Source organism: Lepidochelys kempii, chromosome 1 (assembly GCF_965140285.1).
Source record: "Lepidochelys kempii isolate rLepKem1 chromosome 1, rLepKem1.hap1, whole genome shotgun sequence".
Taxonomy (NCBI): Eukaryota; Metazoa; Chordata; order Testudines; family Cheloniidae; genus Lepidochelys; species Lepidochelys kempii.
Genome location: NC_136380.1, coordinates 328,621,271 through 328,637,895, shown reverse-complemented (window position 1 = coordinate 328,637,895; position 16,625 = coordinate 328,621,271). Strand labels below are relative to the sequence as shown.

At 46.4% G+C, this 16,625-nt stretch overlaps 1 protein-coding gene across 10 annotated transcripts in view; it reads right to left on the bottom strand.

Moving 5' to 3' along the window:
• The window catches only part of FBXL13 (F-box and leucine rich repeat protein 13), a 178,838-nt gene extending 163,793 nt beyond the window's left edge, over positions 1 to 15,045 (bottom strand). For 7 of the 10 annotated variants that reach the window (XR_012156835.1, XM_073328536.1, XM_073328539.1 and 4 more), the window contains exons 1-2: positions 14,861 to 15,045; positions 5,975 to 6,078 (exon numbers count right to left, since the gene is read on the bottom strand). Coding sequence is in view for 9 of the 10 variants with exons in the window: in XM_073328536.1 (XP_073184637.1) it covers positions 5,975 to 6,078; positions 14,861 to 14,935 (179 nt within the window). In the remaining variant the exon portion in view is untranslated. Of the gene's footprint in view, positions 1 to 5,974; positions 6,079 to 6,368; positions 8,558 to 8,583; positions 9,445 to 14,494; positions 14,711 to 14,860 lie in introns of those variants that run through there. The other 3 variants (XM_073328541.1, XM_073328538.2, XM_073328540.2) reach the window with 3 other exon arrangements.
• Between the last annotated feature and the right edge of the window lie 1,580 nt (positions 15,046 to 16,625).

The following is a 16,625-nucleotide window of genomic DNA, read 5'->3' as shown; positions in this document are numbered from 1 at the left end:
ACAAAACACAGCCATGTTGATTTATACTTCCATGACAAACACAGAAAAAAAAATAGGGTTTGTCAGAAGATAAAGTCAATTGAAAAAGAAATTCTAATTTTCAACCTTTTAAGAAGACATTAAAAATAACGGAAAGTAAACACAGAAGACCCCATAATTATGGGCCAACTGTTACATTTAGCTTCCAGTGAACATTAGGGGTGTGCAGAGTCCTATAACCCCATAAAGCCATGGTCCCCTAACTGTGGGGGGTGGAAGAACTTTCGGGAGGGCGCGGCAGGGCCTGGGCCAGTCCACACGGGGGGTAGAGAAGAGAGCGCCACCCAGCCCTGCTCTGCCACCTGCTCCACTTTGACCCTGGTTCCAGCCCCAGCCACAGGCTCCTGGCCCTATTACCAGCTGTGGCTCCATACCTGGCACCAGCTGCAGTTCTGGCCCCAAACACGGCCCCGCTCTCGGATGTGGCCCCCGGCCCTGACCGTGGCCAGGTAAGGGGAAGCACGAACCAGGTAAGGGGAGGTACAGACAAAAAAGTTTGGGGACCACTGTCATAGAGAGCTCCAGGGGGGGTTTAGTATGCAGAGAGACTGCACAAACAGCACCATCCATTGGTATGGTGCAATCTGCTCTATAGGTCAACTGGCCCATTCCACGGGCTGGTACAGATGGAGGTAGGGACATGGCCCCATCTCCTCCTCACGTCTCATCCCTTCAGAGTGAGGTGGGACCCTGATAGCATAGGGAAGCAGCAACTACTCCACGTGCTACTCCTGAGGGCATTCTGCTCCAAAAAATTAAAAATTCTGCACACAGTATTTTAAAATTCTGCAAATTCTATTTGTCAATAAATACATGCAGAGGTTCCAGCATGGCAGTGAGGAGCACAGGCCACTGGCGGCACCCTGCACTCCCCACACCCTCACCCCAGGACACGGACTCAGCAATGAGGCTGCACTAGACCCTGACACAGCACAAGGCCTGGGCTGCCCCAGAAACACCCTGGGGCCCTGCCCCTCTGTGCCAGGTGCACTAGATGTGGAGCAGGCAGGCTCAACCAGACAGGATCCAACTGTGAAGGGGTTCGATGTGGGGGGATCCAGGTGTGAAGTGAGAGGGTTCTGTGTGGGACAATCTGGGCGCAGGCAGCTCAGTGGGGGGTCTAGGTGTGAGGGGATCTGGATGCACAGAGGCTCGTTGGGGGGGGGGTCCAGATGCAGGGGCAATGGGACTTTGCAGGGGCTTCCTGGTGAAGGTGGTTGGGGCTCAGCGGAGGGGTCTGGGTGTGGGGGTCTCAGCTAGGGGAGTGGGTGTTGGTGGGGTGGGGTCTGGGTGCAGATAGTTGGGGGTCAGAGGTGTGGGTGTTTGGATGTGGGGTGGGGGTCTGGAGGCAGGGGGTCTGGGTGCAAGGGGCTCCAGATGCAGGGGTTGAGGTTCAGTGGGGTGGGGTTTGGGTATGGAGGGCTAGGGGGGGGTTGGATGTATCGGGTGAGGCTTGGCAGGGGTGTCTAGGTATGGAAGGTCTGGATGCACAGGGGTTGGGAAGATGGGGGAGAAGCTCCCCATGCAGTGACCCCTCCCCCACCACAACTGAGGAGTGATGGGGGCAGGAAGCAGACCAGCCCCACAGTGATTTACCTCTCTGCCAGCTGCCTGAAATGTGGTACCTGTGCTGCTAGGGAGTGGTGTGTGACTGCTCTTGCAGCTTCCCTTTGTTTCCCTGTCAGAAAGTCATTTTTTTGCAGGGAAACAAAGAAATCTGCGAGGGACATGAATTCTGTACATATGCAGCGACAAAGAATTCCCCCAGCAGTAATGTGCAAAGACTACAATTGTGCATGACCCTTGCACAGGGAATGTAAGGAGAGAGGTTCCATTAATATTTCCCCTCCCGACTGTGTACCTGCACATGGGCCAGTCGCAGCCTGGCCCTATGAAATCAAAGCCACTTTTCTCCATTATCTTCTGCTCCCCCCTCTCCTTTTGCCATCTTTAGTCCCCTAACTTCCCTAGCTGCTGTCTAAATATGAGCACCAACGTTGTCTTTTTTGGCCTGATATGCTGAGGTGCTGAACACCTCCATTTCCCACTGACTTCACTGGGTGTTAGCATGCTCAGCACTTCACAGGAACAGTCCTTCAGTAAATAGGATGCATCAGTGACAGCAGATGCATTGAAGCAGAATCCTGAGAAACTGCATGTTATAGAGTCATCCAATCTGTCTACATAAGATAAACTTTAATACAAATTGATTTAAAACCAATCCAGCTCTCCTTCTTCAATAAAATTCCCACTGGCCTCCAGAATGTAAGCTTTTGTAAAGAGTGTTACTAACATCTTAGTCAACAAAAATGCTCATTTTCTCTTTTTTTCCCTACATCTGTTCTTTCTTTACACTATCATCTTAGAAGAGGGATACAATATCTGAGGCTTTCCTACAGATTATTTTATAGCTCAATTTAATCATTATGGTAGTTTAACATTCCAGGTTTCATTATTGCACTCATTATCTCAAGGAATGAAGCTGTACACCTGGAAAAGCTCTACTTGGTATAAAACACAGCAGCCCAGCTGCTCAGAAACACAGGTCACCAAGAGCACATCAGACTGCTTCTCTGCTCTCTGAATTGGCTCCCCAAAGAAAAGAGTCTAGTTGAAGATCTGTCCTAATATTCAAAGCCCATATAGATTGGACTTAAGTACCTCAGAGATCACCTCTTCACAAGCATGACTTCACATGAATTATACTGGAACCATGAAACTATTCACCTATAAGTGAAGGATCTTGAATGAGGAGACAGGACTTTCATAGGAGCTGGACCTACATTATGAATTTATTTTCACAAAAGGTAAGTACAGCTCTGGGGCCTCACCATGTTCAAAACTGAATACAAAACTCATCTTGTCGACTTGGCTTTCCCACAACAAGCTAATCATACACACATACACTCTCTGTCTCTCACACCACAAACTATAAATTAATCAAGATATTTCGCCTACACACTGGGAAGGAGAAAAGTAAAAGAGAGCAAGTCGGACTGTAATTGTGATTTCTATTTTGAAGTACTTGGAAGGCACTCAAATACTATAGTGACAGCTCCAATATATATTTAGATAGTTAGTTATTAGGGCCCAATCCCACCTCCAACAAAGTCAGTAGAAAAATTCCCTTTGGCTGCAGGGTGAATGAGATTAGCCCCTTAGCATGTAGTTTCTTTTCCCTTACTGTGATGCCTAAGTTTCAAAGAGAGAGAGAGGTGAGAAATAAAAAATGGAAAATAATTCTATGAGTAATTCAATACATTGAGAGCCACTTCCTTAGGTGGTGTAAATCAACACTGACTTCAATGAAGCTATGCCAATTTACACCAGCTGGGGATATAGCCCATAATAACAATGAGGAGTCCAGTGGCACCTTAAAGACTAGCAGATTTATTTGGGCATAAGCTTTTGTGGGTAAAAAACCCCACTTCTTCAGATACATGGAGTGAAAAATTACAGACACAGGCATAAATATACTGGCACAAGAAGAGAAGGGAGTTACCTTACAAGTCGAGAACCAATGCTGACAAGGCAAATTCAGTCAGGGTGGATGTGGTCCACTCCCAATAATTGATGAGGAGGTGTCAATACCAAAAGAGGGAAAATTGCTTTTGTAGTGAGCCAGCCACTCCCAATCCCTATTCAAGCCCAAATTAATGGTGTTAAGTTTGCAACTGAATTGTAGCTCTGCAGTTTCTCTTTGAAGTCTGTTTCTGAAGTTTTTTTGTTGAAGGAAGGCTACTTTTAAATCTGTTATTGAATGTCCAGGGAGACTGAAGTGTTCTCCTACTGGCTTTTGTATGTTACCATTCCTGATGTGGGATTTTGTCAATTTATTCTTTTAGGTAGAGACTGTCTTGTTTGGCCAAGGTACATGGCAGAGGGGCATTGCTGGCACATGATGGCATATATCACATTAGTAGATGTGCCCGTGAATCATAAAATCATAGAATATCAGGGTTGGAAGGGACCTCAGGAGGTCATCTAGTCCAACCCCCGGCTCAAAGCAGGACCAATCACCAACTAAATCATCCCAGCCAGGGCTTTGTCAAGTCTGACCTTAAAAATATCTAAGGAAGGAGATTCCACCACTTCCCTAGGTAACGCATTCCAGTATTTCACCACCCTCCTCGTGAAAAAGTTTTTCCTAATATCCAACCTAAACCTCCCCCACTGCAACTTGAGACTCCTCATTCAGTCATCAGCTACCACTGAGAACAGTCTAGATCCATCCTCTTTGGAACCCCCTTTCAGGTAGTTGAAAGCAGCTATCAAATTCCCCCTCATTCTTCTCTTCTGCAAACTAAACAATCCCAGTTCCCTCAGCCTCTCCTCATAAGTCATGTGTTCCAGTCCCCTAATCATTTTTGTTGCCCTCCGCTGGATGTTTTCCAATTTTTCCACATCCTTCTTGTAGTGTGGGGCCCAAAACTGGACACAGTACTCCAGGTGAGGCCTCACCAATGTTGAATAGAGGGCAATGATCACGTCCCTCGATCTGCTGGCAATGCCCCTAAGTATACATCCCAAAATGCCATTGGCCTTCTTGGCAACAAGGGCACACTGTTGACTCATATCCAGCTTCTTGTCCACTGTAACGACTAGGTCCTTTTCTGCAGAACTGCTGCCGAGCCATTCGGTCCCTAGTCTGTAGCGGTGCATGGGGTTCTTCCATCCTAAGTGCAGGACTCTGCACTTGTCCTTGTTGAACCTCAGATTTCTTTTGGCCCAATCCTCTAGTTTGTCTAGGTCCCTCTGTATCCTATCCCTACCCTCCAGCGTATCTACCTCTCCTCCCAGTTTAGTGTCATCTGCGAACTTGCTGAGGGTGCAATCCACACCATCCTCCAGATCATTTATGAAGCTATTGAACAAAACCGGCCCCAGGACCGACCCTTGGGGCACTCCACTTGATACCAGCTGCCAACTAGACATGGAGCCATTGATCACTACTCGTTGAGCCCGACAATCTAGCCAACTTTCTATCCACCTTATAGTCCATTCATCCAGCCCATACTTCTTTAACTTGCTGGCAAGAATACTGTGGGAGACAGTGTCAAAAGCTTTGCTAAAGTCAAGGAACAACACATCCACCGCTTTCCCCTCATCCACAGAGCCAGTTATCTCGTCATAGAAGGCAATGAGATTAGTCAGGCATGACTTGCCCTTGGTGAATCCATGCTGACTGCGCCCCTGATGGGGTGGCTGATGTGGTTGGGTCCTCTAATGGTGTTGCTAGAGTAGATATGGGGACAGAGTAGGCAACAGGATTGGTTCCTGGGTTAGTGTTTCTGTGGTGTGTAGTTCTGGTGAGTATTTGCTTCAGGTTGGGGGGCTGCCTGTAAGTGAGGACTGGCCTGCCTCCCAAGGTCTGTGAGCGTGAGGGATCATTTTCCAGGATAGGTTGTAGATTGTTGATGATGTGCTGGAGAGGTATTAGCTGGGGGCTGTATGTGATGACTAGTGGTGTTTTCTTATTTTCCTTGCTGGGCACAACAAGTGGGGTTTTTTACCCACAAAAGCTTATGCTCAAATATCATACACTTTATGATAGTCTTTAACGTGCCACCGGACTCCTTGTTGTTTTTGTGGATACAGACTAACACGGCTACCCCTCTGATACATAGCCCATAATGTTTATCTCAAAATAAAGAGCTCACTAAATATATATTATAAACAGAAATATAATATTAAATACATTTAGTAAAATACTCTGTGGACAATTCAAATAAAAATAGACAAAGGAAAAATATCTTGTATGTTTTTAGTACAAAAATCTCAATATTAATCAGTCCATTTGTAATGTGCTATTAATCTCTGGGCATGAGAGATATTTATTTTGCAGGTGATGGTAAATGCAACATTAGTGCTGTTTTAAAATTGACATTTCAATATTTTACAGCACATAGAACACACAAAAACATTTGATAAGTACCATAAAATACCATCCAGTTCCTTCTCCATTATTTCTCTGATCTTTTCTTCTAAAAACTTAAGTGGATCCTCTGGACACATAATAAATACACCACATAGTAGAGTCTGCAAAAAAGAAAGGACTAAATGAACATCTTTCATATGTCTGAAACGGTTATGCTAAACACAACTACCAAATCAACTTTAAATAATATAACATTTATACAATTCTTCTCTTTCTTTTATTTAATTCTTATTTTAAATGCCATAATGTATGTAACAGTATATTTCAAGTGGTAGCCCTCATGCCTCTGGTCATATCATAACAATAAAACATATGGCACTTCAATAGTACTTTCCACCCAAGGATCTCAAATTTCTTTAAAAGCATTACAAAATTATATCTCACAAATAACCTTGTAGGGTAGGGTAGAGAAGATGTGGATTTGGGTCCTTCACCAGCAACTGATCCTATCATCAAATAGTTATAATGTTGCATTGCACTGAGGGGTGGGGGTGGTTGCTTTTCAGCAGTGAGTTATAGGACTGGCTAGTTCGTTTCTCACTTATGAATAATCAACATTTTTCATATGGCTGATGTAAATGTAGAACAACAACTATAATTTGACATTTAGATGGTTAAGCCAGATAATTGCGTCTGCAGTAACAGAGTGTATTGCTGTGATGCCTCCTTCGTATTTGTGAATGGGGCATTGAGTTATTTTGGTTCTACAGTCTATTCTGGGTGACCACAGTTGCACACTGGAGAGTCTTTAATTTTCCATTTGTGCAGCAAGTATCTGCATCTGCCATGGTTTGTGTGGATGCAGTTTAGGGTGGCCAATGAGCTTCGTTGGAGATCAAAGCCAGGGATCTTCTGCATTGAATCTTTCACAAGGTGTTTATTTGTGACTTCTTGTGAACGCCGTTCAGCTTTCCAAGCTTCATCAGGGTTGAAGTTGCATTGTTGAATGTTATATGCATGGGTCCAAAAGGGCTTCCACGATGTCAAGTGATAGTGAGAGACGTTTTTAAGCTCCTGGTGGATGGGAAGACGTTCATTTTCCATGATCCCCTGGAATTCTCAAAGGAACTAATTAATTATTCATTTTTTCACAGATTAAAAATGAACAAGGTTTTCTCAGTAGCACAGCCAAACAAGTACCTGATGAAGCAATGTATAGTTATCTGCCAAAATAAAGACATATTAGAGGACATACTAATGGACTCTGTCTTTAAGTATGGCATTGGCAAGAAAGATTAAATCAAACTCTATGAACTGATTACATTACGCACATGAGGACAAATTATGGCTATATGTACATAGCAATATTCCAGAACACCCATGAAAAGAGAGGAGCCCAGGGTAGAAATTTTCCATCATAACTGCACTCCTAAAACTGTAGGAGAGACCACCCTTCTGCAGATGACTATCCTAGGGCACAGTCTGCTCTTTATACAAATATTTCCCCAAGCCTGGCAGTGGAAAATATAGCTTTTGCCATTAAGAGGACAGGATTTGTCAACAGTCATCACACAGCAATAGCTGATATACCAGAGATTTTTCTATGCTGAAAAATGGATACCCGGGTTTTCTAAGCTCTCCTCCTCTTTCCACTTGCTCCATCACTGTGGACAACACCATTCTCCATGTTATACAGGACTGTAATATGGATGTCATCTTTGACTCAACCCTGTCTCCATGTATAAATCTTGCCGCTTCATCCTATATAACATCTCTAAGAACTGACCTACCACCAAAACTCTCACTCAGGCTCTGCTAGTTTTGCATCCTGACTATTGCAGACCTCTGGCCTTGACCCCTGCAATCTCAGCTCCTTCAAGTCCATTCAAAATGCTATTATTTAAATAATCTTTCTAGCTTGTCACTCTGATACCTCAAGCGCTTCTCCAGGCCCTTCTACTTACTTTCACTTAATCAGCACATCAGATACACATTTCTTGTCTTTACCTTTAAGAACCTTCTCCTTACATAGCTTCTCTGGTAACTTATCACAATGCCAGACACTGATATTCTCTGCCAATGTTCCTAATCTTTACTGCCCACCAGTCAGCTTCTTTCTCAAAGTTTCCTTCAAACATTTTCTTCCTTGAGCATGGGGAAAACTCAAAACAGCAAACAAACTTAAGGATTGTTTCTGTCACAATGCCTACAAAAGGCTGCCAGCTGACCAAAGATAGGCAGGTCATAAGCTGTGATTCTCTCTTTACTTTACTTTCATTTCCTATTTTATTCTTATATCTCATTCCTGCCATTCCTCTCACTCCAAAATAAAAAATAATAAAAACCCAACAAAACATGTAACTAACAAAACTGTGTCAATCATAACTATATTCACTTGCCTATATGCTATACCCAATCCTCACTATTTTGTCTTCTGGATTCTAAACTCTCCTGACCAGGGACTGTCTCCATCTGCCAGCACCTAGCACAATGGAGTCCTGATCCTGAGTGCAGCCTTTTGCCCACTATCATAATATAAATAACTAAAAATAAAATATCAATAATACTTAAAACAGGAAATAACTCTGGTAATGGTGATATTTGCTGACCAATGTCAATAGACAAACACACTATTCATTCATTCTCAAAATCAAAATAATCTTTACCAGGGAGGAGCAGGGTTGTATAAAGGGATTCATTGCCAGTCAGAATATGGGTGTGCAATAAGACTGTTTTGTTAGCATAGATATAGTCTGCTTTTTAAGACATTTCCATAGGGAAGCAGAACTAAGGAATACAAGAAACAAAAGATAAGTAATGAAATATCTTTTTCTTTAATATATCAAACAACAAACAATGAACAACTTAAATTTACCCTGTTTGAATATTTTAGTAAAATAAATTATAAACTGATTCTAACTTAAGCTGCTACTGACCCTCACTAGTAAAAAGACAATCTCCAAGATGTATCCAGATGACAATAACTGGGTGCATGCAGCAATATCAACAAGTATTATAAATCCATCATTTATTATAATAATTACAATATAAATAATACGCTGTTAAGCAGAGTACTACATATGCGGACAATATAGTGACTCTCTTCATGTGTGATTTCACCTTAATACATTTTCCAAAAAGGACTTACGGCTGTTCAAATACTCCCTCTGCTGGATTGAGCCAACAACAGTCTGCTAAACCAATTGCATTTTTCATAGATTTGGAGCTCTTTTATAGCTTTGCTTTTTACTTGAATGTGCACTCCTTTTCTTTCAGTGGATCTTCTAGGCATAGTATATGTACAAAAATTTGACTAAAGAAAATGCAAAATATCTCACCAAAAATTTAGAGCTGGGAATTCTTTTTTAAAAAACTGTACAAGAAATAACCAATTTATTTGAGCATAAGCTTTCGTGAGCTACAGCTCACTTCATCGGATGCATACTGTGGAAACTGCAGAAGACATTATATACACAGAGACCATGAAACAATACCTCCTCCCACCCCACTCTCCTGCTGGTAATTTCTTATTGTAAGGAGAGTGATCACTTTAGATAAGCTAAGGAGTACTTGTGGCACCTTAGAGACTAACCAATTTATTTGAGCATGAGCTTTCGTGAGCTACAGCTACAGCTCACGAAAGCTCATGCTCAAATAAATTGGTTAGTCTCTAAGGTGCCACAAGTACTCCTTTTCTTTTTGCGAATACAGACTAACACGGCTGTTACTCTGAAACCTGTACAAGAAATGGTGTTTTACGGCCTGATCCTGCAACCCTTACTCATGTGAGTAATCCTTAATGATGATAATGCCCAACACAGATGTGAGAAAAACTGGGCCTAAACAGTACAAAGGTTGGCTGGTTCTCGTTAATTTCCCCAAGGTTCCAAGTAATTCAGGGGAGACCCATTACTTAACCTAAAGAAATAAGACTCAAGATATTAATAAAGTTTATAAATTAGGAAAGTTATCCCTAACTTTCAACAACTCAAATGAAAGCACAGTTACACATCATAAAACAGCTACCTCTCACTTAACATAACATTACCTAGCTAACAACAAAACAATCCAAAAGAATTCAAATTATCAAATTAAAATCAAGACAATGTCAAATAATCAGGCTAATTCTTATATGAACTCTATCTATTCAATAACCTAGAAAGGTGCCCATCTGTTGTTTAACTTAGTTCCACAAATTAAAGGTCTTTATTAATACCATCTAAACTTACGTTTTGTACATAGGGAAAAAGCCAGGAAAGAACAGCTGTTTTGCACGTGGCAAGCCTGGGAGGGAGGGGAGAGAAGCGGAGCAGCGGTGGCGCACTCAGGGGAGCAGGCGGAGGCGGAGTGGAGGCAAGCTGGGGCGGCGGGGGCACATTTCTAGGGGCGGCATGGCCGGCACCGGAATGCCACCCCTAGAAACGTGCCACCCCAAGCACCTGCTTGTTTTGCTGGTGCCTAGAGCCGGCTCTGCCCGTAGTGTAGACAAGCCCCCAGATTCAAGCCATTAACATTTAGACTACAATTCCAACATCAGTTAACCAAGGCCTCTTTTTTAAACTTCAGTTATAGTCTGGTGGACGATACTTTCCTTCACCCAAAATATACTCAGACAACACATATTACCATTACAATTAATAATAGACCCTTTACAATTACCTAATCTTAAGAAACAATTAATTTGTGCTTTTTTAGGATTACAACATTTGTTTTTAACATCTTGAAACAGTATAACACTCATTCATCTTTAAAGATGTTTGTGTAGGAACAGAGGAACCACTTCTCTAGGCTCCGTTTCTGTGTGTTCAGTAATTGTTCAAAAATTGCATACACACACTTATTCACTCATTTACATTTGTTAAATAGAATGATATTATTAATCAGCCAGGTCACCACCTGAACTGATAAAAAAAAAAAAAAGATTTTGTACTTATGACCAGGTAGTTTGCTTGAAAACTCTTCAGCTCTAACTGTCTTCCAGATCATTGGGAAGACTAGTACTACAGACAGAGAAATAACTAGTGAGGGTTTTGCTAATGCTGAGGGAAATTTCTAAGGCACAAAAAACTAGTGCCTAGGGTGACCAGACAGCAAATGTGAAAAAAGGACAGGGGCGGGGGGTAATGGGAGCCTATATAAGAAAAAGACCCAAAAATTGGGACTGTCCCTATAAAATCCAGACATCTGGTCACCTTACTAGTGCCTAACTCCCATTTACTTTCCATGGGAATTAGAGGGCCTAATTTCCATTTTAGCCTTTGAAAATCTCTCTCTGCTAGCAGGTTCTGGCCAATAGGATACCAACTGTGTGCTTGTCTAGCCGGACAAGTCTTTTGTTCACCCTTCTTGAAGGTAATAGATCTCAGGGTTCCGGAACTTCAGTCTGTCCTTCAGATATCAGGTAGTTCAAAAGCAATGTTAACAGTTGCATGTCTCCATCATTCCACCCAATGGCATCATTTGACACAGTTCTAATGAGATTTGAATTCAGTAATAGTCCCAAACATCATGAGCATTCTAGAATTAATATGTGCCATCTGGGGACCATGTTAGTGATGCCTATTCTCAAAATTGTAGTCTTGTGATAGTTGATGTTCTACTTCAAGCCCCAGCTGCTGGAATCAAGAGATCATTTTAAATAACGAAAGCCGAGATTCTAATGCATGTTTCTAGCCCTTAGGGCTACAGAGAAAAGCTTGAAAATGTGAACCAATTGTACCCTAAAATGTGTGTGTTTAAGAAACCAAGGGTATCATCAAATATAGCAGTTATATTAGGTCACTTCATACAACCTGCCTCAGAAAAATCCTCTGTACCTTTTGGCCCAGAACAATCTCAAACCAAGATCTATTGACACAGTGCAGCCAAGGGGATCTGAGCACCATCATTACCAGGAGGCGTTGGAGATGGATTGGTCATGTGCTTCGGATGGAAACTGATTCCATCACCAGAGTAGCAATAAGATGGACACCTGAAGGCAAGCGAAAATGAGGACGCCTGAAAACAAAATGGCGAAGAGCTGTGGTAGCCGAGCTGAAAAACCTGGGGCACAGCTGGGGAACCATTGACGGACGTGCCAGAAACAGACAAGAGTGGAGGAGCTTCATCACTGCCCTAAATGCCAGAGGTGTAATAGGAACATGATGATGGTGATGCCAGAGTTAGCGGGCTAAGGGAGTAGCTGCTCTACAGTTACTCTGATTGCTCAAAACCTCTTTACTAAAGTTTCCATGGCAATCCTGACTACAAGTTTGGTTTGAAGTAGATTATGAATACCCAGAAAAAGTGTCTCTCACTTTTATCATACATGGTGTCATTATTTTGTTTCTATTAAGGAAATTGAAATATGGCTTCTGCATAGTTTCAAATGATTTTCATAGGGAAAAAACTAACCAAAATAAAAAGGGTAGGAGAAAATCAGGTAACAATTCTAAAGCTAAAATTATATATTCATTTGACTATCCTTACAACATTCAAGACTTCAGATAAGTTTTCTCTCCCCTGCAATTCTTAGCACTATTATATGCAATTTCATTCACTAACACTAGGGATGGTGTCCCTAGCCTCTGTTTGCCAGAAGCTGGGAATGATCAACAGCGCTTGGATCACTTGATGATTACCTGTTCTGTTCATTCTCACTGGGGTACCTGGCATTGGCCACTGTTGGAAGACAGTACACTGGGCTAGATGGACCTTTGGTCTGACCCAGTATGGCCATTCTTATGTTCTTATCTCACCAGTTTAATAAAAGACCTCAAGTCCCTGTTTACTGTTGGGATGTCCAACAGATGACCCACCAAATTCTAACATGGTCAATGGCCACCTTCATCTTTGATATAACTATGTATGTGCCATACAAATATTACAGGACACGGCATGCATTGCCCCAACTTGAGATAAGCACCAGGCTGCCCAGCATGCTATACTCTTACACCTGAAGTCTTTAACAACTGCATTTCTATATTACAGATGTAGGAGCCTGCAATCTTCTCCATTTTATGCAAATTAGGGATGGTGCCAATGAAGTCTACAACTAGGTAAAGGTTGGACACCATTGGGTTTGGTCTAAATACAGATAATGTAATTCAATTATCTATTCTTTTTCTTTGAAGTATTAAAATTCACAAACTGTTTGAAATTTGCTACTTTAGTGCAGTGGTTCTCAACCAGGGGTTTGGGGCCCCCTGGGGGCCATGAGCAGGTTTCATGGGGTCCGCTGAGAAGGGTCAGTGGTAGACTCACTGGGGCCCAGGGCAGAAAATGCGGGGATGAAGCCCGGGGCATAGGCGCGACTCTGTGAGTGCTCCAGGGCTGGAGCACCCACAGGGAAAAATTAGTGGGTGCTCTGCACCCACCGGGAGCTAAGCTCCCCGCCCCACCTTACCTCCTCCTCGGCCTCCTCCCCTGAGCACGCCGCGTCCCTGCTCCTCCGCCTACCTCCCAGTGCTTGCTGCCGCCAAACAGCTGTAGCAAGCTCCGGGAGGGAGGGGGGAGGAGCAGGAACGTGGCGCACTCAGGGGAGGAGGCGGGGAAGAGGTGGGGCCAGAGAGGGGATTTGGGGAAGGAGTCAGAATAAGGGCAGGGAGGAGGCAGAGTTGGGGTGGGGACTTTGGGGAAGGGGTTGGAAATGGGGCAGAGCCGGGGGGCAGAAGGGGGGGTCAAGCACACACCGGCGCCAACAGAAGTTGGCACCTGTGGTCCAGGGCCCTGAACCCCTGGCATGGGGCCTCAGGCAATTGCCCTGCTTGCTATCCCCTAATGCTGGCCGACCCTGGATTTTATATGCAGAAAAACAGTTGTGGCAGTGGTGGGCTGTGGGATTTTTATAACATGTTGGCGGAGGGAAAAAGGTTGAGAACCCCTGCTTTAGTGGAAGGGGCAGAAATGCTTATGGCTTTCCATGAACGCAGACACAGCACAACAAGAGGTCACAAATACCCTCCAGTTTTGGACAGAAAAACAAGTTAGTCAAATGCAAGGCCCAGTCCACACAGATTTTGGAGTGGTATAAGAATTGCTGTTCAGGATATGTCAGGGATCTGCAACCTTTGGCACGTGGCTCGCCAGAGGAAGCCCGCAGCCCCAGGCTGTTTACTTGCCGCCTCTGCAGGTTCGGTCGATCACGGCTCCCACTGGCCGCGGTTCACCACTCCAGGCCAATGGGGGCTGCGGGAAGCGGCGTCCAGCACGTCCCTCAGCCCACGCTGCTTCCCACAGCCCCCATTGGCCTGGAGCGGCGAACCGCGGCCAGTGGGAGCTGCGACTGGCCGAACCTGTGGACGCAGCAGGTAAACAAACCAGCCCTGCCCGCCAGGGGGGCTTACCCTGGCGGGCCAAGTCTGCCAATTCCTGGGGTACGTTTTTCAACCAGAGTAGTTATAATGGGACAACCCCTAAGGTGGATGTAATTACAGGTAAGCACCCTCAAGTCCCACTGAAGTCAATGGGTGAGCCCCGGGCCCCGCTGGTGAACAGCCAAGTTCCCATCCCAATGATTTCAGAGGGCCCAGAACGGTAGCCTGGGTGAGCTGAAGTGGGCCAGCCCCGCTCCGGCCTGCGTTCGTGGCGGGACGTTACCGCTCCAGGGCCGGCGCCTTCATCCTCTCCCGTGTCACCCTGCAAGCGGCAAACTCCGGCAGGCGGCGCCAGGGTGTCGGTCCCGCCCTGTGACAGACTCTGGGCGCTGCTGCAGGCCCAGCCGGCGCCAACGCGGGCTCAGCCCCACGCGGGTGCCGGCATCAGCGCTGCCCTGGGCCCGGCCCCCCGCGGGCCTCGGCCCCCCGTCACATTCAGCCAACACTGCTGCAAACCCCAGCGCCCGTCGGCAGGGCGGGGCCGGAAGGCAATGGAGGGGCAGCTCCGCCCTCCCCAACTCAGCCGGGAGCTGGACCCCCTAGCTCCGCGCCCAGCCGCGCCGCCATCTGCGCAGCGCGGCCCCTTTACCTCGTAGACATCGAGGAGCCTGTGGCGCTTGAAGTACGCCCGGAGCGCAGGGTCCGCGCTGCGCAGCGAGGCCATGGTCGAGCCGGGCCCCGCCGGGGCCTCGCAGTTCGCGGCCTCCTACGGCCAAGGCAGCGGCGCTCCCGGTCGCCTAGCAACCCGCTGCCACAGATCCAGCCACGCACCGCCCGCCCTCATTGGGCGCCTCAGCTCAGAGTACGGCGGGGTCCCACGGGGAGGGGAGTGTCCCGTCCCGCCCCCCACTCACCCCATCCCGACTCTGTACCCGCGCCCCGGTCACCCCCATCCCGACTCTACACCCCACGACCCCCACCACAAGTCCCACTCAGCCCATCCCAACTTTGTACCGCCCTGCCCAGCGTCCCATTCGCCCATCCCAATTCCATTCATACGCGCTGCTCCGAGCCCCCCTCACCCATCCCACTCTATATCCCCTGCCCTACCCCAAACCCCATTCATCCCCAGCCCAGCTCCATTCATCCCTCCAACCCCCATCCCAATTCCATTCATACGCGCTGCTCCGAGCCCCCCTCACCCATCCCACTCTATATCCCCTGCCCTACCCCAAACCCCATTCATCCCCAGCCCAGCTCCATTCATCCCTCCAACCCCCATCCCAATTCCATTCATACGCGCTGCTCCGAGCCCCCCTCACCCATCCCACTCTATATCCCCTGCCCTACCCCAAACCCCATTCATCCCCAGCCCAGCTCCATTCATCCCTCCAACCCCCATCCCAATTCCATTCATACGCGCTGCTCCGAGCCCCCCTCACCCATCCCACTCTATATCCCCTGCCCTACCCCAAACCCCATTCATCCCCAGCCCAGCTCCATTCATTCCCCCACTCCTCCATCCCAATTCCATTCATACCTGCAGCTCCGAGCCCCCACTCCTCCATCCCAGCTCTATATTCACTGCCCAGCTCCAAAGCCAACTCATTCCCCCCTCAACTCCATTCATCCCCCCTGCCCCAGGCTGCTCCACACCAAGCCCCCACTCATTCAACCCCCATCCCAACTCCATTCATAGCACCTGACCTCCTCTCACACCAAGCCCTGAATTTATAGCCATTCTAAATTATTTCATGCCCCCTGTCCATACCAGGCTCTCAAATTGCCCCTATTTCAACTCCATTCATACACCCAGCCTTGCACTACACAACACCCACCACTCACACGTCCATACCTACTCCCATCTATACCCCCAGCCCCACACCACACTAAGCTCCCCACCCAGACCCTCCCAAACACCATTCATACACCCAGTCTTGCACCTACACTGAGCCCCCTACCTCACCACACAGGCACCATTTATACTTCCTCAACAAGCCTATCCATACGTTCATCACTAGCCCCCAGTTGAGCCCCATTATTCCTCCATCTGTTCCCCCATGAGTAAGGCTATCTTTTAGTCACAGGTATTTTTAGTAAAAGTCATGGACAGGTCATGGGCAATTAACAAAAAGTCACGGCCCTGTGACCTGTCCATGACTTTTACTAAAAATACCTGTGATTAAATCTTACCTGCTGGGAGGTAAAGACTGAAGACTGCTGCTGATGGGGGGACGGGCAGCGTGGGGCAATGCTTCTGCTGGAGGGGTGCAGACCGGGGCCCTGCTGCAGCTGGAGGCGGCCCAGGGACCCCTGCTGCTGGAGGGAGGAGCAGCTCGGGCCCCCCCGCCGCTGCTGTGTGGGGCGACGGCCCATGGACCTGCCACTGCTGGTCTGGGTAGGGGGCAGCCCAG